At 42.4% G+C, this 22,226-nt stretch overlaps 2 protein-coding genes across 5 annotated transcripts in view; one reads left to right on the top strand and one right to left on the bottom strand.

Annotated features, from left to right (window-relative positions):
- Window positions 1–418: 418 nt before the first annotated feature.
- cdc37l1 (cell division cycle 37-like 1) lies at window positions 419–7,052 on the bottom strand. 3 transcript variants are annotated; one of them, XM_086135530.1, is made up of 7 exons: window positions 6,760–7,052; window positions 5,205–5,504; window positions 4,780–4,867; window positions 4,351–4,466; window positions 4,132–4,254; window positions 3,680–3,856; window positions 419–2,149 (listed from the first exon to the last, which is right to left on the bottom strand). In XM_086135530.1, the coding sequence occupies exons 1-7, from the start codon at window positions 6,835–6,837 to the stop codon at window positions 2,030–2,032; spliced, it is 1,002 nt and encodes a 333-aa protein (XP_085991656.1). In that variant the 5' UTR covers window positions 6,838–7,052; the 3' UTR covers window positions 419–2,029. The 3 variants fall into 3 exon arrangements, with proteins under 3 accessions (XP_085991656.1, XP_085991657.1, XP_085991659.1); XM_086135531.1 differs by having other exon boundaries at window positions 419–2,146; XM_086135533.1 differs by having other exon boundaries at window positions 5,205–5,492.
- A 649-nt stretch (window positions 7,053–7,701) lies between these two features.
- Window positions 7,702–22,226, top strand: part of exd3 (exonuclease 3'-5' domain containing 3) — a 30,488-nt gene continuing 15,963 nt past the window's right edge. The window contains exons 1-19 of one of the 2 annotated variants that reach the window (XM_086135421.1): window positions 7,702–7,831; window positions 9,063–9,122; window positions 11,451–11,515; window positions 12,254–12,415; window positions 12,660–12,845; window positions 12,972–13,025; window positions 13,610–13,752; window positions 13,824–13,930; window positions 14,015–14,088; window positions 14,310–14,348; window positions 14,444–14,610; window positions 15,781–15,928; window positions 16,005–16,203; window positions 16,286–16,395; window positions 16,508–16,691; window positions 16,809–16,975; window positions 17,816–18,040; window positions 18,880–18,933; window positions 19,015–19,146. In XM_086135421.1, coding sequence (XP_085991547.1) covers window positions 9,095–9,122; window positions 11,451–11,515; window positions 12,254–12,415; window positions 12,660–12,845; window positions 12,972–13,025; window positions 13,610–13,752; window positions 13,824–13,930; window positions 14,015–14,088; window positions 14,310–14,348; window positions 14,444–14,610; window positions 15,781–15,928; window positions 16,005–16,203; window positions 16,286–16,395; window positions 16,508–16,691; window positions 16,809–16,975; window positions 17,816–18,040; window positions 18,880–18,933; window positions 19,015–19,146 — 2,244 coding nt within the window. In that variant the 5' untranslated portion in view covers window positions 7,702–7,831; window positions 9,063–9,094. Of the gene's footprint in view, window positions 7,832–8,224; window positions 8,465–9,062; window positions 9,123–11,450; window positions 11,516–12,253; window positions 12,416–12,659; window positions 12,846–12,971; window positions 13,026–13,609; window positions 13,753–13,823; window positions 13,931–14,014; window positions 14,089–14,309; window positions 14,349–14,443; window positions 14,611–15,780; window positions 15,929–16,004; window positions 16,204–16,285; window positions 16,396–16,507; window positions 16,692–16,808; window positions 16,976–17,815; window positions 18,041–18,879; window positions 18,934–19,014; window positions 19,147–22,226 lie in introns of those variants that run through there. The other variant, XM_086135422.1, reaches the window with a different exon arrangement.

Here is a 22,226-nt window from a genome sequence, read left to right as displayed (position 1 = left end):
TATTAGCACGAGAACAATTTTTTTCCTCAAATGCTACATAGTTTAGAAAAGCACAACACAGGACCAGTATCACGTGCTGTGACCAGTGTGCCGTTTTGTGAGAAGCTGCCTTGCAATGGAAAATGCGCCTCATGTAATAACGTGAATGGATTAAAACATGAACAAGAAATGTGAGATGCTAAGCTACATTAACCATTTAGGTGCAACATACAGCATGACCAAGTTTTTTTTCCCCTCCGCCGTCATAAAAAGTAGATCAATACAATTAAGAGTAGAGATCCTTGTGGATGAGTGGGTCTCTCTTTCAAAACTGTCGTGAAGCCGAACCGTGAACAAGTGCTCTAAAAACATGGATGGGTGGATAGTTATGTCACTTTACTTTCTCCTCATTTTGAAAATAAAATCCACAACGCAAGGCTTTTTCATACAATATAATTTAATGCACCATCTGGTCTACTCAATTCCACTCTGCAGCAGAAAATCACTTTATATTTATATTCTTGAATTTTTTTACAGAGCAGATAGGTGGCTGGAAGCCTGAGAAAACTGGCCCAGTGACCAAAATTAGTCATTCAAATGTGAAAACAGCAACAACAACAAAAAAACTTCACACAGTTCCAATGAAAAGCTTATCACAAGCCCGCTTGTAAAAGTTTAGAAGTCGGCATGATTAAGGCTTCAACATAAAAAGTAAAGTGTGAGTTCAAAAAAAGTCAAATATTAAAGTGCAGTACACATTCGGATGCAAAGACCTCCTTTCTGCAGACAAACGTACTCAAAAAGAAAACGGGCACTTTTGATCTCTCCACCTTCTCCCATAATGTCAAGTCAACTGGAGATGTAGAAATGAAAACATTAACTAAAATCCTACATTGATAAAGACTTGAAAAGCAACATGCATTGAAATAATGGTGTCAAACTTGATTGGCGAAGCTACACTGAATTTTGTGTCGTCTACTCCAGCGATTCCCACACAGCAACATTTATCAACAGGCCGAACGATTAAATGCTCTTTTATTCAGTGGCAGAAGACTACCTCGTCAACATAAAGACTATTTCCCCAGACAGCGGCCTCCGCCGCAAACAGACCTCGGTCCGCTGATTAATCGAAATGCATTCGAACAAATCAACTTTGCATCTCAAAGAGACCTTTTCGTTTTTTATTCCCTAAAATGAGCCCGTGGGTGTGATGTGCCAAGAGCCACATACACACTGTGTAGCGTATGAAGAGCCCATGCCTGGTTGTCATGGTAACCATGTCTACTGTACTCATTATTGGCCCGGCAGTATTTGGATGACAGAGCTTCTCTGTCAAGCGGGCTGATTTGGGTAAGGCAAGAATTAGTGTCTATAGAGTGTACTATACTGGCTGATCCTATTTTACAAAAGCATGCCAGACACGTAATTGAAACACCTAGTTATATCTGTGGTACCAACAAAAATCAAAGGGCATCATATCTCCTTTTAGTGTCACCATTTGGAAAAGGAGAAAAAACATTTAAACCAGCGTTATTTTTTTTCTAAATCACATTTCAAAATTAACATTTATTCATCCATAATGGCGGCCACAATATGAGGAAATACTGCATATCTAAATATATATCTTAGTGTGACTCTGGAGTGTGAATCCTCGTCGGTTTGACTTATCTCACAATGCATTCAAATACAAAGTGCTCGGTCATGCCATAAATGCATACTCGTAGGCTACAGTCCAGGAATTGACATTTATTATTATTTGAACACCTGCCATTAGGTCCACTGCTGTGCCAAGACGAACTATTTTGAATTTATGCAAACTGTGATTACATAGTACAGGTACAACGAAGACACAGGTCATCATTTTAAAGCAACTCTTGTTTCTCTGATGATGAATGGCGGCATTAGAGGCCGCCAGTCGAGACCTGACTAAGGGCTAATCATGCTGGTCTTTATTCCTGTTGTGCTCGAGTGTCGTTAAGAAGGGCTTAAAAAAGTCAAGGTGTTCCTACATGGGGAGAAGGTGAAGATAGTAAAAAGGCAGCCACGATTCCTAAGAGGTCTCCATCATGCGTATATCGTCACTTTCATTGGCATCGTCCTTTGTCCGTCTCCCTGTGTTTATCAACAATCCAGCTTCTAAACAGCGCTTGGAAGGGTACTCCGCCACCTGCTGGAGGATAAAACACGGGGGCTTTAGTGGCATCAGTGGCCCTTGGTTGTTTTTCGAGCCACACCCATACTCTTTGCTCGTATTCGTCTTTGTGTGGGGGCCCAATACACCTACCACAGTATCAGCACCGTGCAGTAGAATGTCAACGAGAGCGACATGGGAGAGGAAAAGACGCGGGTGGATTAAGCAGCAGTTGCCTTGTTAGAGGATTATTGTCAATGTTTATGTAACTGCCCTCTGCCTCTTTAAAGGTCATGTGCCGACCAACGGGATTTCGACAGGCGCTACTCTGATGCTGAGATAGATGTGAAATCAGAGAATGACACTCGGGACGAGGAGGCAGGGCCAGGAGATTCCAGCTTCACTTCCAACAGGCTGCGCTGCATTCCTCGGCAGCAAGTTGTCTTCAAGCCTCTCCGGCAGCGAGGGGCCAACAAAGGGGGAGGAGGAAGTTTCCTTTTTCTTAAACACGGGATTGTGAAAGTATCCGGGGTTTGGAGTTCAGCCGACCAGAGGGAAACTATCCCACTTCTAACGCGTATACAAATTAGAACAACTCAATTACGCCGAGTATGGTCCTAGCGATTTTGAACATTTTCACAGATTTTTGAAACGAGAGCGAACCCGCACATGACATGGAACAAACAACAGTCATGCGTATTCTCCAAGGAACATTCAAAGGGTTTTTATACATGTGTTGCTCAACTGCAACAACTGCTTTTTTTTAATATGATCAAATGGCGCCACCTTACGTTTAATCCGAGTACAGCAATTATCTGTATTTCGGATTCGCGCGTTTCTCCAACCCTTTTTTAGCTTAACGCACACATTGGAACACTGGGGTGCAAACTTACAAAAATATATCACGTATTACATTATGTATACAAAGTAATAATAAAGAATATGGAAATGTCATATTACAACAAACCAAAGACAATCAACAAGGCTAAAATGATTATGTACCAGCTTGATGACCAAATGATAGGAGCTTCAAAGTGATTAAAACACACACACGCACACATTACTGGTACTTGTCCTGCGTATGAACAGTTGGGTCCCTGTACAGTGTCTGGTCTCTCCATCAATCAAGCGTAAAATTAAGCAGTCAATGATAGTTACTTGGGGGTTGTAAAAGTCGCTAAATATAGTGACTCCTACAAACATTGCCAAACTGGCAACACAGAGTAGCTGCCCGCTTTATTTCATATCCTAGCTCTGCTCAAGTCGCCATGGGAACAAAAGCGGCACTCGGCATTTGCCTGGAATAGGACTTCAAACCAAAATGGCATGATTGGTACCAGAATGTGATCAGTAGACGTTAAGCGTGCTAAAAGGATCCATAATCCGAATGGACATCCTCCGTGATGTCCATTCGGGTGGAAAACTGTCAGAAAGCTTTGAGGACACTGACACATGTTGCGTTCCGACCCCCAGTTTGGGAAACCGTCACAGTGAAATACTTGAGGAGTGTTTCTACTCACAAGACAAAACCACAAAGTACAACTCACACCAGACCAAAAAAAAACTTACTTGTGTTAAAGAGCTTTGAGATTCTTTGGGGTCGAGTCGGAGGTTTGTGCCATTGCTCGGCTGTTGAGTTGTGTTGTTGGATGTGATGCTTTTACACCTGACCACATGTTCTCTCACTTGGTATTTGAAGGCCTCGAGCTCGGTGTGGAAGACTTCCAAATAGACATCTTGTCCTTCCTGCACAGCAAGAGAAGAAACACGAAATTTGAACGACCGAATAGTAGCCAGCAACCAGTAGAGTAATTCATGCCCAACTAGTGTGCTGCATGAAGGGGCTACAAAATCTACAAAAATGCACTTAGTATGCAGATGTGGTTGTTTTTAAAAGTGCTCTCCAAATAAAATTGGAGTTATTACTTTTTATTTGATGATTTTATTAAATAGCTAAATTTAAATTTGGTTTCGACAGGTGGTGTGCATCTCAATAAATTAGGATTAGGTGGGTGCCTTACTTTGGCTTTTTGGAAGAACTGCCTGAAGCAAGCTCTGGGGTCCTGCCGTGAGTTTGATGCCATCTCCAGGATGAACTGCATGGCTACAGCTTGGTGAGCCACCTGCTCCATCAGCGCTTCTTTCTGTAGAAAATTGCTTCAGGTCAATATTTCATCATCCCAAATTTTTGGCAAAGTGAAAATGCCAAACATATATGCAGCTCATCATTTCAACATTACCCTTTCTTGCTGGAGCGTGATGCACCACAAATATAAATAGTTGGCCGTCTCGTTGCAGATGAGCTGAGGCTTCTCTGCCAGGAATCGCTGGCTGTCATCCCATCGCCGCAACATACCTGAAAAAACATTTGAACTTAATTTGTGGTCTAATCAGAGCCATTAAATGTTAGCAGGTGTGCTGACCCCCATTTCACATGAGTTTGAATGTGATTTGTTAAATTTGAACACGGCAACAGCGCCAGTTATAAGCATAAGTGATTTGCAGAGGTTATAGATCACATTCATTTTGGAAAACATTTCATTGTTGTGGTCTCGTTTTGTATGAAAAAAAAATGTAGTTAGTCACATGGCAACAACAATGCAACATTAGCATTAAAATGAGGTTGACAAGGTTCCTCGTTTTTATTCCTGTTTCTGAATGTCACTTACCAAAGTGCCTGAGGTCTTGCTCAGACTTGTGGAGTGATGCCTTGCACTGTTCTGCTTCTACGGCTTCATTTTGGATATTGATGATACTCTGGTGGAGACAAGAGGACATTGATGCTTGTTGACTGGCAGCAAAGATAACGTTGAATAGAAAGCAGATGATGTAATGCGACTACAATGAACCCTCGCATATTTGCACCTGGTCATGGCATAACCTGTCACAACACACCGGCTTCAGAGCAGACGTCTGTAAATCTAGTTTTCCATTTATTTGTCTATTTATATTTATATATAAATCCACCTGTTGTCTATAGCGCTTATGCTCATGAAATGAAGCCTGCCCATGCTGATTTAGGGTGAGAGGTAGTGTACACCCAAGATGTGTCGGTACTCTGGTTGAATAAATGAACAACTCAGCACACACTCACTTTATCAAAAACATCCCAACTTCCGTCAGCGCCAAGCACAGGTCCTACACTGGGCTCCTGACCTCCCAGCATGCGCTCCTTACGGAGCCACTCCTCCTCAGTGTGCGTCAGTTCCGTGGGGCTCGCCCGAGTCCGAGCGTGTTCTTGCTCCAGGGACTCGGAGCCGTGGAACCTTAAAGCACACAGGCGGTCCTGAGCTTCGGCCAGCATCCAGCTGGACACCATGGAAGTCGTCGAGCAACCCTGCTGCTGGTCCTGGCACAGGGATGCCTCGGCACAACTACAGAGCTGTGTTGATGTCTTATGAAAGCAAAAGGGACGTAATCATTGACTGGTTGAGTCAACATCAGTTTTTTTTGTTTTGTTTTGTATTTATAGCGAAAGTACTTTCATCCCCCCAAGATCAGAATTAGAATCATAGCTTTTAATATGTTGATGGTATGCTTAATGTCTATTTTATTAGGAATTGTCTGTTTCTTAGCAAGTGCTTCTTGCTTTGATTTCAACAATCATACATTCAATAGTCTGCCTGTTGCTCACTGTCTGAGGCTGCCAATCAAACCAATACCAGATGACTGACAAAACGGTAACTGATTCTCAATTTGCATTATTGTCCGTTCTTACGTCCTTGTGATCTCATCAAACGTCATCAGTCGCGGCCCAAGTACTGTTCGCATAGAAAGTACGAATAAATAATGCACGGAATATCTGGATGCTATTTTTGTCAGACATCTTAATCCAAGAATGCATCACTTGGATACTTGTGGAGGCCTGGCTGGGAAAATACCCCAAGATGCATTTCGGGCTGCTATAGGTGGAAAAGAATCGGGGGAATAACAAGATCACAGCTGTTCTAATTTACAAAGAGACTTGCAATCTCAGGAACAACATTCTCCTGTACATCTTTAGGGAAGACTGTACTCTGTGTTCTTCATATTGTGAAACAGCTGATGTCTCCTTAGCTCCTTTCTGTTCACCGCTTTTGTCTTCAGTGGAAACAGTATGCGTCAGCAGGCCACATAAATTGATGTAGTGGACCAGGTCTATCCCGCCGGCTTTCAATTTGACACCTGTGCTCTGCCTCATCACAAAAACATTTGGGGCATAAAGGCTTTTGGGCTTTCATGATCACTCCCATCCTTGTTTTTTTGGAATGGGAGCACTAAAAATACTTCATCTTATTTAACAGTCTGATGTTTGTGTCGGGAAATGTGGGGAGCCCTGAGGGAAATTTAAGGGGCCAGCGAGTGGAAAATGTATCTTCCCAGACACAAAACAACACAAGATTTTTTTCCCCAAGTTACACAACATAGATAGGTATTAGATACATCCGTACACATAGTTCTCACTATATATTAATGATCTATGTATGTCACTATATGGCGACGAGGTTTAGCAAACGCGAATCCGAAACACGAGCATGTGGCTAGCCGTTATGTCACCCACTTTTAACTTTTGCCTTGATTGTATCAGATATCAGGGAAAACGAACTATAAAATCCCTTGAATTAAAAGTGATCGGGGTGGTTGTTGGGTTGCTTGCTGGGGCTACTTACCTGCTGGTAGGGGCAGCGTGTGTCCGTTTCAGGGGACTCGCTGTCGGACAGCCCGTCGTTGTTGCTTCGCCACTCCATCGCTGCTAAACTAGCAGCTAGCCCGTTTGAAAACACTCTGCCAATGTGGGATTAATATCGATCAACTAGGGAGGAGCTTAATCTAATCGTCAATGTGACGCACTACATTCTCACGATGGAATTGTCAGTGGAAAAGGGATAAAGCAGCTCCCGCAGTAAACAAGGCCAAACAACCTAAACTCACTGACACTGCTGCTACAGGCTACCGCAACTAAATGGATGAGCCTAAACAATCTCTTGAACGACGACGTAACACCCACGTGATACATTAGGAACTTTTCGTCGTTTTGGGTTTTTTTTAAAATCCAAATATAAAATATGATAATGTCGTGTTTTGTAATCAGTCGGGTAAGATAAAACGTTTATTATTTAAAGTTAATTAAAACGAGTCGTTCAACATAAATGCACTGCTTGAGTTTTACTTTCAAAGACTATGCTTTTTTACTTGGGGTGTTAAACTATTGGGGTAGGGTGTTTAACTACTGTATTGGAATTAAAACACGTTAAATCAAAAAATTAAATCAATTTGCACAGAATAACAATCAACAAAACAAAATGTGCCGAGCAACAGATAGTGATCATTTACAGTGATTATTAGCCATAATGTTGTTTATGTTGAAAGAAAAAAATAAAAATATGAACTCTCTGGCGAACGAACTATTTTTAAACTTTCTCACGTGACCCATTAGCGAGTTGAACATTTGAACTATGGTTTCAAAACCGGGAAGTAAATATTATTACCTATGCCCGAGTCTTTGGTTGCAGGTAAAAATACTCCGATTAATTGATCCCCTTTCTTTCACACTTCTCGAATGTCTATACTGTTTACATAATATTTGTCAGTTATATGTTATATATACTTTACAGTCTGATGAAGACAGCATAAATTCGAGATGACGAGTTTCTTCAAACCACGTTGAGGGCAAATTATATTCTATGTGTTAGCAAGCAAAGGTAGAAGTAGCTGAAACGAACAGCGCAAAATGCCCATCTGGTGAGTTGTATTGTCGTAACACAACAAAACTGATGAATATTACTTGTAATCGACAATTGTACTCAAGTGTTCTAAAAGGGCTATCATGAATTAAAACTCTGTTTGAACTGGCTAAAATTGGGTACGACAGATGTGATAAAACCATGAATTTATTGTTGGTCTTAAAACGCTAATAGTTGAGCTAACTCGAAATTAACCCAGTATTACGACTGCCTTCGGAATTAGTGTTTCGTGTGATGTTTTTTTAATGTTTTTGTAGAAATGGGTTCCATCGCGTAAATGGGTAACGTAGCTTTAAAAGTAGGTGGCGGTAGATGATAAGATATAATTGAAGGTGGCGTGCTAACCCATTGAAATACAGGATATAGATCCCTCATGTCGCGGGTTGGCCAGTTGCTGTGTTCAGCGAGCGCGTCCGCCATGTTTGATGTGGTAAATCTGTCCGTGGCAAAACATTTGCCTTATCCTAAACATAATATACACCCATTTAACACGTGTAGGAAACAGATGACGACTATTATACACTACAATTACTACTAATATTAAAAATAATAAGCGCCAGTGCCTCTCATAACCCTCAAGGACCCTGTATATCAACCAAAATAGGGGGAACAACACGGCAAGGAAGTTCAGGTGAGTAGACGAAACTGAACACACGTAATTTATAATCTGATGATTGGAGGTTAATATTTATTTCACATGAAGTGGACAAACACCAAACCAAGGTACATATTTTTTCTAATGAAATTGAAAATGAAACTAATGGTGCCTTCATGGATGTGTTTGAAGAGACACTTTAGTTACTTTGAGACACTTTAGCTAAATACGTGGTAGGTCTTTTGTTTGGAGGCTGCTTTCATAGCAGGAATAGAACAGGTTTTATGTCTATGTGCAACTTGTTGGTATTAGCCACAAAGTCAACACATTATACTTGCAAATTGTCCATATAGAATGAAAAGTCATTGTTCATCCATGAGATCTGGCTATATGTGTAAGATGATCTATGCATTTCCGAACAACCATGAAATGAAACTTCTTGACTCATAGCTGCTGCACTCTGAGTCAATAAAAAAGCATAACAGGCCTCAAAGCACCTTTAAAAAAATTCTCAACCCTCTCTTAACAAATATTAACGTGTTTTTTGAGTCTGAGCCCCTTCTTCATAAACATGACCACTATTCATTTGGTACTCATTGTCCAATGAGCACATTTTCTCTCATCTTCTCCCCAGATTGACAGAAACTCACCAGCTGGTGGACCGAAATGAACCATTCGATTCCAGATTCAAAGGGTTTGTATCATGGTTCAGTACATAAGCCATTTCAAGGTTTATGAATGGTGTGCGAGACTGTACTTGCTGATTTGATTGTTTTACATTTCTAAACTAGTAGGGCTTTTCCCATATACATATTTACGGTACTGTCAGTATAACTTGAGTGTTAGTGATCCAACTTGCGTACAAATTTAGGTTACATCTCTGCCCGAGTAACGGAATCCGTCATAAAACAACAACCACTAGTACACAATTGATCTCATCGTTTTTATTGTGTATTCAGAAATGTCGTCAGTAAAAAAAAAAAATCATCATTTTTGTGTAAACCGAATTTATCAGGCTCCCTGTTTGAAGTACTGTCTTGTAAATATGGTGACAAATCATTGTAGAGCCTAAGTACACATGTATGTTCATTATTTATACATAGGCTCAAAAATTGTGCTCTTGAGGCTCAAACCCAGAGTAATTCATATGCAAACATTGCTTTATAAGGGTTCAGATTCAGCAAGTGCTCCTAATCTTCTCCTCCATGCTTTACAATGGCACCTGTTGAAAGGTTTATCCAGCACATCAACAAATACAAAAGTGCTTGTTTAGGAATGTCATGGCATCTTTCCAGCAGGGCTCAACCACTCGCCGACGCTCTCTGCCAAGTCACACTGAAGCTGTTCTGGTGGCTGAAGTGACACCAAGCGCCTCATTTGGACACTTGATCTTTGTGTTGCCTTTATTTTGGCAGCTCCCTGGCAACACGGTGGCAGTGCAGCTCGTGCGTTGAATTTCATTGAGATGGAAGTGTTACTTTTATTTATTGTTTTGAGTCATTTTGGTCAAAACCATCGGAACTCTATAAGTCTTGAGCGTTTGCCTCATGTGGGTTGACCAAAACACATTCTAAAACTGACCTACGGCCCGCGCTCCATATATGGCCTTTGAGAACTGTTATAGAACACATGCTGTATAATCACCTTCGATACTGCTCAACTGATTGTAATATATTACCCCAAATTTCTATTTTAAGTCTAGCTTTCTTTTGAGTTGAACCTTGGATGTTTTAATTGCACAGTTGATTAAATATTAGCAGCAGCACTTCCTCTGAGAAGGCAAACAAAGGATGCACATTGATGATGATTAATTGGATTTGATGTCAAAATAGAAATACAGGCGAACAACTCAGATAACTGAAGCCGTTTCTTGTCACGGGGTGCGCAAGTTGGGCACATACAGTGAAAGAAAGGGGTGAGAATGGAGAGGAGGGAGAGGTCTCCTGGAGTCTACGTTCCCAGGCTGTGCATCAGGAAGGCTTTTATTTTTTACACTATGACTAGTACATAGCCCTTTCCTGGGGAAATCCGAGACAAAATCGAGAGAGGCTACTGCGGGGAGGGTGCGGAGGACAGGAAAACGAACCCTGGGAAGGAGGAAGGGAGGTAGGGGGAGCAGGTATGGTGGTGAAGTAACAGAAAAGGAGCTCCAACTGAGGAGACCAAAAAGATTATTCAGTATGTAATTGCACAGACAAATCTTCCCCTGTTTTTATTTTCGTCTGTGGCCTAAAAAAAAAAAAAGTGTCGTTTTAAGCTGCCCATGCGTTTGGAATGCAGAGTTGATGTCAGGTTCCTTGACTGCCCAACTATCTCAGCTGTTATTTCAATGTTATGGTGGCTCCGGTTTGCGTATTAAAGAAATAATATTTGATGTCAAAGCTTGTTTGCTATGCCCGCTTTGACCAAAAATTCTGTGTATCGTATTACAAGTATCGAGGCCACAGTAAAAAGGAATGATACGTTATTTTTCACTCAGTTATCCTGGTTGACTTGACAACTTGTTTTCAAATGCAATTTTTCCTGTGGGAAATAATCTAATGTGTTTCTGTTCCCTTCCAATAAATATTTAACTGTACAGCAATATTTTTAAAAAAGAAAAAAAATAAGGATTGTTAATGAAGTAAGCACTGAATGCGTTAGCAGTGAACTGCTGAGTCCAAGTGCTGTTTTATAGTAATTTTTAAAAAACAAGTCTTGAGTGTTTAATATGTCTGTTTGTTAGCTTAAGATGGTCTGTGGGAATGTCAATCACATGATAATTAATTGTGCTGCACATATTTTACTGAACACCCGTTCTTATGGCACAGGAAATTCTGTGATGACCGGATATCGCAAACAATGACGGTTTGAGATCCCAAGTTTTGTTTGACTTTCAAGGCATAGTTTTTTTCAAAACCATTTTGGTTGAATTGGAAGGCAGTAATATCAACTAGAGCTTCGTTTTGTTTTCGCTCCTTGACAGGTTGAAGGAGGTCAAGGTTCAGAGTGAAACCCCACCTCACGTGTGCTATCCCCGCAGGTCTTGACCCGGCCGTGCTGAAAGAGCAACTCTTCAAACTGTGGCACAGCAACGACCTGCAGACGGTGAGAGTTTGCTGGATATTAGCTCCGCATGTGAAATATTAAGCAGGTGAAAATATGGATTTTTAAAATGTATTTAATTTTTTTTACAAGCACCAATTGAAGTGGAATGAACAGTCAATAGAATAATGCGGAACTCGAACCTAAATGAAACTCACCTGTGACCCATGTGTGCATTTGTGCGCACGCCCGTGTGTGTGTGTGTGTGTGTGTGTGTGTGTGTGTGTGTGTGTGTGCACCCGCGTTAATGAGGAAACCAGAGTGGCTGTCAGTAGGAAGGAAGGAATTTGCACTGAATGAACTTGAGATCTGTGTGAGGAGGATATTGAGTGAATGACATCTGTTGGACAAATTAGGAGGCAGCGCCAGACATTCTCACACAGATATTATTTTCTCCAGAAGGAAGTTTCTAAAGCCAAAGTTTGCATTTTTAAGTAGGAACCCCATATATGTACGTCCCCTGGCCATTAACGTGAGCACGCGCACACACAGACACAGATATTTTCTTCTCTGTGCCATCACCTGCACACTTCTGCTATGGCAGCAGAGAAAAAAAACAGCTCAAGTAAAATTTACTGGGTTTCATATTTGGAGTTTCCATTATATGCCAAAGTTTTCATATTTGAATATTGTACATAGTGGCTCTAGTCTTTAAATCTGAAATGTCTCCTTGACTTTTGCTTGTCTCTTATATCTGACTTCTCCTCTGCCCTTCTTTGGATCGGTGTTTTTCTCCCTCAGCTCCATTTGGCAGCTCAGGAGGGATTTTCAGATCTGAATGATCCCCTGGAGGCCTTTCTAACAATCCTAGAGTGCGCGCCGTCCAAACAGAAGGCTCGGGCCCACACCTTGGGGGTCCACATAGTGAAGGAATTCCAAAGCTGGCTAAAAGAACATCCGCAGGTTGACGAGATTCTAATTACATTGCTCCTCTTTACTAATTTACTTTTTCTTTTTGCTTTTAAGAATAATGCATTTTAAGTACATTTTAAGTTTCTCTAGATTGTTCTTTTTCTCATTAAAGTACCGTAATAGATAGCAAGCCTTTTTCTACCACTTAAATTTACTTCCTAATTAACCTCATTTAATGTGTTTCTTGATTGTTTTATTTTGTTTGTTTGTTTGTTTTTGTGCATCATCACCGCAGGTTACTTTGACCTCACTTCCAGAGCAACAAGCAACAGCCCTCAAGCATCGGGCTCTTGCCCTTCTTACTGACAACCAGACCAGCTTTGTTGAAGCTCTCATCAATATCTACCAGCTGACCACTCTGGATGCAGCTACCTTGCGGCTACACGTCGTGAAACTGCTGCCTCTCAAATGCTACAAAGAGGTGCGTGTCGCATATCAATATTAGTATGAAAATCTTCAGCAATTCCACAAAAGCGTATTACAATACAGTATACAATACATACTGATTTAAACGATACATCAAATTAACTCTTCTGTCGCCTTACAGACAGCAGTGCTTGGTATCAAGCTGAATTTGCAGAATGAACTAAATCTGGAGGAGGTGAGTCGCACGTCACATTCTTATATTTGATTGAGGCAGCCTTAAAAAGGTCCTATAAAAACAGTATTTCTATAACAGGCTTTTGCCATAATACCTCATGGATCACTTATCGTAAACTCGACACAGTCCACTTTTTTGCCTTGCTGAAATCAGTCAGCTTTTAGCAAGTGATCCAGCCCTCTTCCCGCACCGTATATTGCTGAGCCAATGGCAAGTCAGGCTTTCATTGCATGACGATTCTGGGCGGAGCCATTGTCTCAGTATCTCGCCCGCATGTGTATGCATAAGGCTGGATCTTGACGCCGACTACGTGTACAGTTTTCATCCTTCCCCCCTTCTGTGTCATTTGGACACACACACACAACATAGTTGGTTATTTCAAGGGCAAACAAACTTGGTGTGTGTGTGGGGGGGCGGGCAGTTATTATGCAGGCAGGCAGATAAATTATTTACTTGGTTGTTTAGTTTTACACTTGATTGTTGGGCAGGCACGACAGACATCCAACTATTTGTACCCTTTTCTATGCATTCCTTTTATATTTGATGTCTTAACTTACCGAGCGTTGTCAAAATGTCCTCTGCAGGTATGCGTGCCACTCATCTTTCAGGACAAGTTGTCCTTAGCAGAGGCCTTTGTTACAGGTCACGTTCATTTAGAACAGCAGCTGGTCTCTCTGCTTGACTCGTGGTGCCATCCCAACTTCTCAGTGAAAGACATGATCAGCAAGTACGGTGCACATTTCAAAGTCTAAAAAGACAAAATGTGGACGAAAGTTGAGCATTTGTGTGTTTCTTCAGGCGGTTTCCTCACCTCTCCTTATCCAAACGCAGCCTTGCTCAGACCCAGCCCAAAATGCTGACAAAGCACGTTTTTCGACTTGCGGAAAAATTTAAAATTGATCAAGGTGAGTGACTGTGCTCGTGTCGATGAGGCTGGCCCAGGCTGGTCTCTATGTAGTCACCAGACATGATTGTTTTCGTTGACGCAGGGCAGTTTCCTAATGCCCTGCACAAGAGGAGACAGGATACACTTCGGTTCCTCATGTTCAAGAGATTTGTAAATGTAAGTGAGAATCAAACCACCTGTAGCTCGTATTCTGACTTCGCCATCTTACTCGTTTTTTCGAAAAGAGACTAGTTTGATTTCAATTTGCTGTCAATTTTCCATGAGGGAAAAAAAGACAATTTTATTTTGGCTGTAATTTGTACGGGAATCATTTCGTTTCATTCCTGCAACCTGTCACTCAAAAACGGCTTTGCCTGCGGTTCTTGTTCTTGTTTTAGAAAAGTATGACAGACGAGAATTGGAGTGACCACGTGCAGGTAGGAGCCCTCTTCAAATATGTGCAAAAAGAAACAAACGCGGATCGGTATTCTTTCCGCAACTGAATTTTTTTGTGTGCGCCATAAACATCCAGACGGTGGTGGCAGATGACCGTGAGCTCCAGATCCAGTTGGTGGAGATGCTGCTGAAGTACTGCGACCTTGAAAAAGCTGCTCGGTGGTCGCTGAGATATAACCTTCCCAGGCACAGACTCCCCTTTGTGGTTTGGAACACCCAACGGAGTTTATCACCTGAGCAACAGTGAGTCGGCTAAATCGTTTGGAAATGCTGTGGAACCGCCAAAGTCAACTGCCGAAAATGAGAAAAATGATCGCCTGAATATCATTTCGAGCAGGTGCTGACCATCTTTTGTGAACCAAGAACCTTGAATTGGAACCTCTACGGCTGTGGTTATGCGTTTGCCCATATGTGTTGGCACTGTTACGCGACAGGGGCACTGAGAGATAATGTTAACTCGTGCATACTGTATGCTTGTCGCTTGTGATTTAAAAGTTAGTGTTCTATGCGTGGCGGCCCGGTAGTCAAGTGGTTAGCACGTCGGCTTCACAGTGCAGAGGTACCGGGTTCGATTCCAGCTCCGGCCTCCCTGTGTGGAGTTTGCATGTTCTCCCCGGGCCTGCGTGGGTTTTCTCCGGGTGCTCCGGTTTCCTCCCACATTCCAAAAACGTGCATGTCAGACTGATTGGACGCTCTAAATTGTCCCTGGGTGTGAGTGTGGGCGTGGATGGTTGTTCGTCTCTGTGTGCCCTGCGATTGGCTGGCAACTGATTCAGGGTGTCCCCCGCCTACTGCCCGGAGATGGCTGGGATAGGCTCCAGCACCCCCCGCGACCCTAGTGAGGATCAAGCGGTTCGGAAAATGGATGGATGGATGGATGTTCTATGCGTGTTATACTTTACATGCTAGTAGTGGTTGATTTCGTTTTGTACTGTTAAACCTACACTTTGTATGACCTTGAAAACATAGCCCGTACAGTTAGTTAAACTCTTTGGAACAAATAATTCCCAATATGATCACTCTCAATGGGAAATGTTGTTTTGGGAGGTTTTTCTGCATCTGTTATGCAAATTATGGCGAGCACATGAGGAACCGATTTTGTGAAAAAGAATAGTTTCACTCTCAGTTTGTTTGACCACATCGCTGTTTTCTCACAATCCAAATGATTCAACTGTCTTTTAGATGAATGACACATCATGGAGAAATGTATCGAGACATCCATCTTAAGAGTTTTTACAAAAGGTCTTTTTTTTCCGCTGGACTAACCGGTTTAAGGAAATGACGCATTTTTTTTTATTCTTTTTTTTAGCACATGTGACCATTGTGGGGGGAAAAAATTGCAATGACAACGTTTCTCTGTGTTATTCCTAATTAACACACTCATTAGGATACACATCTGTCACATCTGCTCAGACATGCAACCAACTCCGCTCACAGCGAGGAGTGGATGCCGTCTGAAGCTCATTGCCAGAAGTTCTATCAGGCACCGCTCTCCAAAGAGAAGGTTCAGTACGTGGATACCCTGGAAGCCCTTCAAAGTTGTCGTGACGCTCTCCTCAAGGTGAAGACAGAAAATAATAATATAGGAACAATAAAGAACACCTGTGATTAATTGATTTACCTTTTCTCATTTTCAGAAGGGGAGTGTAGTAGGAGTAGATATGGAGTGGCAGCCCAATTTTGGCTGCAGCTCAGCTCAGCAAGTTGCCCTGATCCAGCTCGCTACTTTTGACACCGTGTTTTTATTGGACCTCTGTGCAAATGGATTTTGTCAGCATCCAGAGACCACTGCATTCATTAGAAGTTTTTTCTCTGAACAAAATGTGCTGAAACTGGGTAAGCAACAAACGTGGACAATGGAAATGCTTTCATTTGAGGCATGTGTGCAAATGTTCCTGCAACCATGTGTCCTCTTCAGGTTATGGCATGACCGGAGATCTCAAGTGTCTCAAGTCCACTTGGCCTCAATTTGTAGAGGATCCATTGAAAACAGAGGGGCTGCTTGATCTTCTCAACGTACACCGAAAGGTCATTCTATCACGTCATCCCACCAAAAACTGAAGAGGAAAAGTTACACACTGCAAATTCAAACTAGTATAATCATCTAATGTTAATTGTATTGAAACAATGCTTTGATTAGATCCAGTGTGGCAAGGTGAACAGCGCTCAGTGTGGCCCTAAGGAGGTGCTGGTGGGAGAGGACTCTGCTGAGAAAGGCCTCAGTCTGCTCGTGCAACAGGTCCTGGGAAAGGCCCTCGACAAGACCGAGCAAATGTCCGACTGGAAAAAGCGGCCGCTGCGTGTCAGCCAAATCAGATATGCGGGCGAGTTGCTCAATAACACCCAATTCTCACACTCGATAATGACTGATTATCGGCGTATTCCTGAAATAACTGCTTGCAATTGAAATCATCTCTTTTCTCACTCTTATTTCATTTCAGTGACGGATGCCTACTGCTTGTTGGATGTGTATTCTGTGCTCTCTGGTAACCCGGCCAACTTTGGGCTTCCGAGCGATTTGCGCTCGTTCACACAAACAGAGAAGATCGGAGATGCGAAGCAGAAGGATAAAAAAAACAAGAAGATGAATCCCACCAGCAGCAAAGAGGTCAGGGCTCAACTCTGAAATATGTTCCATACGATTTCATGTTTTCGCACAAACCCCATTTTTTTTAAACACCTAACCACAAATAAGTAGAGCAACTCCCATCTTAATGCTTTCATTCACTCAGTATTAGAGTGTATGAGAACGTTCAGAAGATGTCCTGGGTGGGTGTCTCAATTGGTCTCTTGTAGGACTCTTGCACACACACACAGACATTGTGACGACCCCAGTTCTTGTCCAAAGTCGGCTGAAATTGGCTGTTTTTCTCTCGCCATCCTAATGAGGCCAAACAACGGGTGGATCATGGATTTGATGTTTATACCTAAAATCTTGACCTAATGAAATACATGAAATAATGTTATTTTGTTTTTTTGACGAGCTGTCTGTGACCCACCCAGAGTGAGTCTGTGACCCATTTCTGGGGCACAAAGTTGAGTGAGATCACTATTATTGTTCTTTTTTTTTCCAGTCTTGTTTCAATTAACATTAACATTCAATCCAGCTTTGTATTTATAAAAATAAAAAAAAAATTGGACACAAATAAAACACAGATGAAAACAACTCCCTTGGCAGAGGTAATAAATAATGTACCGGTACTTGTACTACTTCTACTATCTTGTGAGTGACACAAAATGGAAAGATCCCAAGTAAAGAATCTGGGTTGAGGCATCAAACCTGCGGGTGGGAACAATGTGTGTTTGACCAAGACACTCTAGCATCGCCGGGGGTGGTGGTTGTATAGCTCACCCTGTGCTTTGACCTCCCAGCTCTCTTCTGCAAGTGAAAAGAAAATCCCCCCGTGGGGCTCACTTAAGTATCGCATTATTGTCTCTGCCCATTTAGGAATGTCAGGGGGCTCAGTGGGTCAGTCCCCCTTGCTCTGACACTGAGAAAGGCCTCCTGTGTGGCAAGGAGCCCACTGAAGACTCCCCCCCAGCTCCGCTGGCCCCCCAGCAGCTGAGGGTGGTGTGTGACAACATGCTGCAAGGCCTTGGGAGGTACTTGCGCTGTTTGGGAGTCGACGTGGTCATTTTGGAGAATGATGATGACCACAGAGTCGCGGCAAAGGTACGTTAGTCGAAAAGGTAGCAATTGCACATGTATCAAAAAGATTTAGGCTCAATAATTAAATAATTATGCTCAGTGTTCTTGAAGCAGTGCTGTTGGATGTGTTTGGTGTGGCAGAACCTGAGAGCCAAGGCCTAAACCCTATCAAGCACCTTTTGAGATGAACGAAACAAGCCCCTTTTAAACAGAAACCTCACAAAAATGTTAGTATCAGAGCAGGACTCTGCAAATTGTGATATTGCCATAACCGCGTGCAATTCCACAGAGCGGCACAGCATCCCGCCATCAGATAAGTCATTGTGTCAGCAGCACAGCACCGCACCATCAGATAAGTCAATGTGTCGGCAACCACGCCTGGTGTGAGTCTGTGTAACAGATAAAATATTAAAACAAAAGGTCGGCGGCGCTGAGTTTCACGTGTTATTCTTAACGCCCCGGTGGTGGCATTGCAGAATACCGTTAAACGCAGGTAAACCTGCTTTTGTCAAGGCTCTCTTTCTCCCTTATGAGGCAATACTAATTTCTGGATCATCCCTATTTTCCCATCACATGTACAGGTATATTTCTTCCGTTTTAACTTCATGTAGTTGTAATGCCCAGCTGTCCATTCAAATCAAAGTATACTACAGTATACAACATGAGACTGGCGACTTCAAGCGGACAAAAGTATGGAGTCATCTCCAGCGTTATCGATTCTTGAAATAGCCCCAACCCTCATTTATGTAAGAGACAAATTAAAAACCACAACCAAATACCGGTACTTAACTCTGTTGATATAATTGTTCAGAAAAGCTGTTTCTGATTGTTAAATCACGTTTTTTTTCTTTCTTTTTTTCCAGTTGGCACAAGCCGAATACCGTGTTATACTCACATGCGGACAACCATACCAGACTGTAAGGCACGCATTCTAAATTCTATTTGCAAATATTTAGTTGACTTGGATTCATTGGTGTCTTATGTTTGCATCATCACAGTTGCGCTCTCAGGTGGGCGAGGGCCGCTGTCTCTCCCTGGACTGCTCGGAAAAGGCCAGAGATCAAGCTATCCGAGTGCTTCGACACTTCAACGTCCGGCCAACTCCTTGCGATATATTCAGTCGCTGCCAGGTAGGAAGAATGTTGAAGGTGTCTGGAACATGCTGTTCTCGTGGTCATTTGGCCTCAGATTAAATGCCTTTACGTTTTTGACGTTCAGTGACATCAGAGATCAATCACTGAATTAAAAACATTACGGCCGATCAAAAAAAATGGGCCTAAAATGCAACAAATCATCGGCCAGCCAAGCAGGTCGGTGTAACGTCTCATCATTATTTCAACTCATTTATCCTGTTCTTGACGACAGTTTGATTAGAGTTATTGGGTTGATCGACTTTTGTGATGCAGAAATTGCTTGAGGTCACAGAATTGAACAAGGGGAGGATACTTTGTGGTTGTTGGGTGCCATGCATTTCGAGTTGATGTATGGCATATGACCCTTCTATCTTTGTGGGTGGCTGTGTCGAGAACTGTTTGTGCTGTGTTTGCCATGTGTGCTGATGACTGGGAGGGCGTATCTTTGCAGAGCTTTTCCTAAACTTGGGTGTTCTAGTCTCCTACCATTGCCCCCCACCCTTCCCCCCCTCTCCCCAAAAGTGTCAAGATACACCACTTGGTGCTGTTTTCTCAGGCCCCCAATATGAAGACAAACCTGGACCACCCCTTGTCTTGAAGTTAGGAGAATACAGCAAACCACTCAAAGCAAAAATGAGCTGAACAACCAGTGACCATATGGTCTCCTGCTTAAGTTATTTATTGGTCAAAGGGATGCCACTTTGATATATTATGGCCACAGGAGAGCCAAATGTAACTTGTATAATAATTTAGCATTTTATAACCACCTGCATACTACCCCAGTATACACATTACAAACTGTCACAATGCGTCCCACCGGGCGAGTGTAATTAAAAATTAAAGACGAACAACAATGCGTCAGAAATTCCCTCTATTTATACAAAATGTAAAAACCTAACAACGGCAATGTGGTCGGATGGTTAAAGCTCAACTGGGAATAGTGAATACGATGCTAAAATAACCGCAGTTTAATAGAGAGACCCGGGCCTTGGTGCTTTGGTACAGCCCACCCAGGCAAAGTTAGCTCCCTTGTTATCTGATTGAAAAGCACTGGATTGGTTTGTTAGCCTTTTGTTTCTCTGGGATTCTCCAGTCATGAACACACGTCGCCGGTTGAATGTCATGTGGGAGGATAAGCACGAAAAGACAGAAAAAGAGATTTAAGACTCTGTGCCTCGGAAAGGGTTCATGTTTGTTTGTGTGCATCAATAGGCCACACAAATTTGAAGGCGTAGGAATTTGTGTTCACCGTAGAGATCCCAATAGGGAGCGAGAGTTGGAGAAGGACCCTGCGTGTATACAACGACGTCATTAGAAAGACGATACAATGCTTACGACTGCTCAAGACTATCAATGTAGCTTTTATTTGCGATTAGGTGGCGAGAGTGGGCAAAGCCCTCCACGCTCGAATAAGTATGGAAATATCTCTCTTAGTGTAATTAGCAACAATTTCTTTAGCCATTTCTATGCACACTGCACAAAACGTGTGGTTCCATCACATCGTCACACTCATTTTATTCGGCATCAAGACATGTTTGTGAATGATGCAGCAAAAAAAAAAAAAAAGGCATACACTGTACTGTTATTGTACTTCTTGATGATCACTACAATTAGCAAATAATGCAATTGACCGTCGTCCCAGTTTGGGTTCTGATATGAAGTTGGTGAAATAAATTCTTATGGTCCACAGATTGTAAACTTGTAACCATGACTTGTCACTGTCACTAATACACCGTTTCTCATTTCCTCAAAGACCACATTGTGGCGTCATCCTTTGTTCTTAAATTTCATCCTTTTCAAATCTTTGCCAAGGGTTTGGTTCCTGGGTGGAGTTGGCAGTGCTTTACACTTCATTACACTCCACTTACTCGGCTATATCCTACCCTTACCACTAATGTGCCACATGTGCACTAATATACTTTCCTGCCACACACGCTCGGACATAAACTTCCGTTCAGATGCTCGGTGCCATAAGATGTCCCCTCGCTAGCCTTTTATAGACATGTTGAAATTGCACAGATTGCCTGTGAGTCAGACGTTGATCGAGCAAACACATCTCGCATATAGCGTGAGATTCACACACGCAAAATCCCAAAACCCCCTCAAACGCTTCCTGGCACTCTCACGCACGCACACACCTGAGTACCTTTCACACACACACACACACGCATACACGCATGCATACAGACACGCAGACAGGAATTGAGAGTCAGTCATAGACAGCGCTGCTGCAGCAGCAGCGACGTTGGTTCCCACGCACCAGACTGCTGGGGAAGTGAAAACAAGAGCAACAGGAACCGCCACACCACGCGAGGGAGGGGTCAGCCCAATGGTGGGGTTAGCGAGAGGAAAAGCAGAGGGCAGGGTGAGAAATGAGAACAGAGGTGATGACAGGGAGGGGAGGGGGGGGGGCAACAAAGAACTAGTGAAAGTAAATGAGAATTAAGAGATAAAGAGAGACTAAAATATAGGATCATACGGGGGCTATGAGGGAGATACCACTTAAGGAAGGGGAGGCTTGGATGACAATGAGGCAACCTGTGTCTACTTTGATCCGCAAAGAGCCGTGGGCAGACAATCAGAAGGAATGTGAAAGGTTTCGACATGTTGTAAGACACTCCGTGTTTCCCTAGTAGAAGAGAGAACATGCAAATTGGCCACTTCTTATTCATGTTTGTCATGCCCCCCCCTACAAAACCACCACAAATATGCTCACGCATCTGTAATTTCAAACAATGTCTCGCAGCGCAGCGTTGCGAAGAATTCAAGGATTTCACCGACTGCAAACCGCAGTATTGTTTAAAAGGTCCATATAAATCTTCCCATGAGAAGCACAAGCCTGAGAACCAACATTCAATGCAAATGAACGCGGACCTTCTGACACCACTATATCAGAAACCGAGAACACCGGGCAACTTTTTATTTATTTATTTTTTAAACAAAAATCTTTTAATCAGAGATTGCAAATAAACTTTTCAAGATGAGTTTTTGGGGCTGATTCAAAATCTGACCGTTTTTTTTTTTCTCTTGCACATCAGGTCTTCATAATTCCGAATTATTGAATTAAGGGTTAGGTT

This window comes from Hippocampus guttulatus, chromosome 17 (assembly GCF_054856545.1).
Source record: "Hippocampus guttulatus isolate MCC_2025c chromosome 17, RoL_Hgut_1.0, whole genome shotgun sequence".
Lineage (NCBI taxonomy): Eukaryota > Metazoa > Chordata > Actinopteri > Syngnathiformes > Syngnathidae > Hippocampus > Hippocampus guttulatus.
This window is presented reverse-complemented; position numbering and strand designations above follow the sequence as displayed.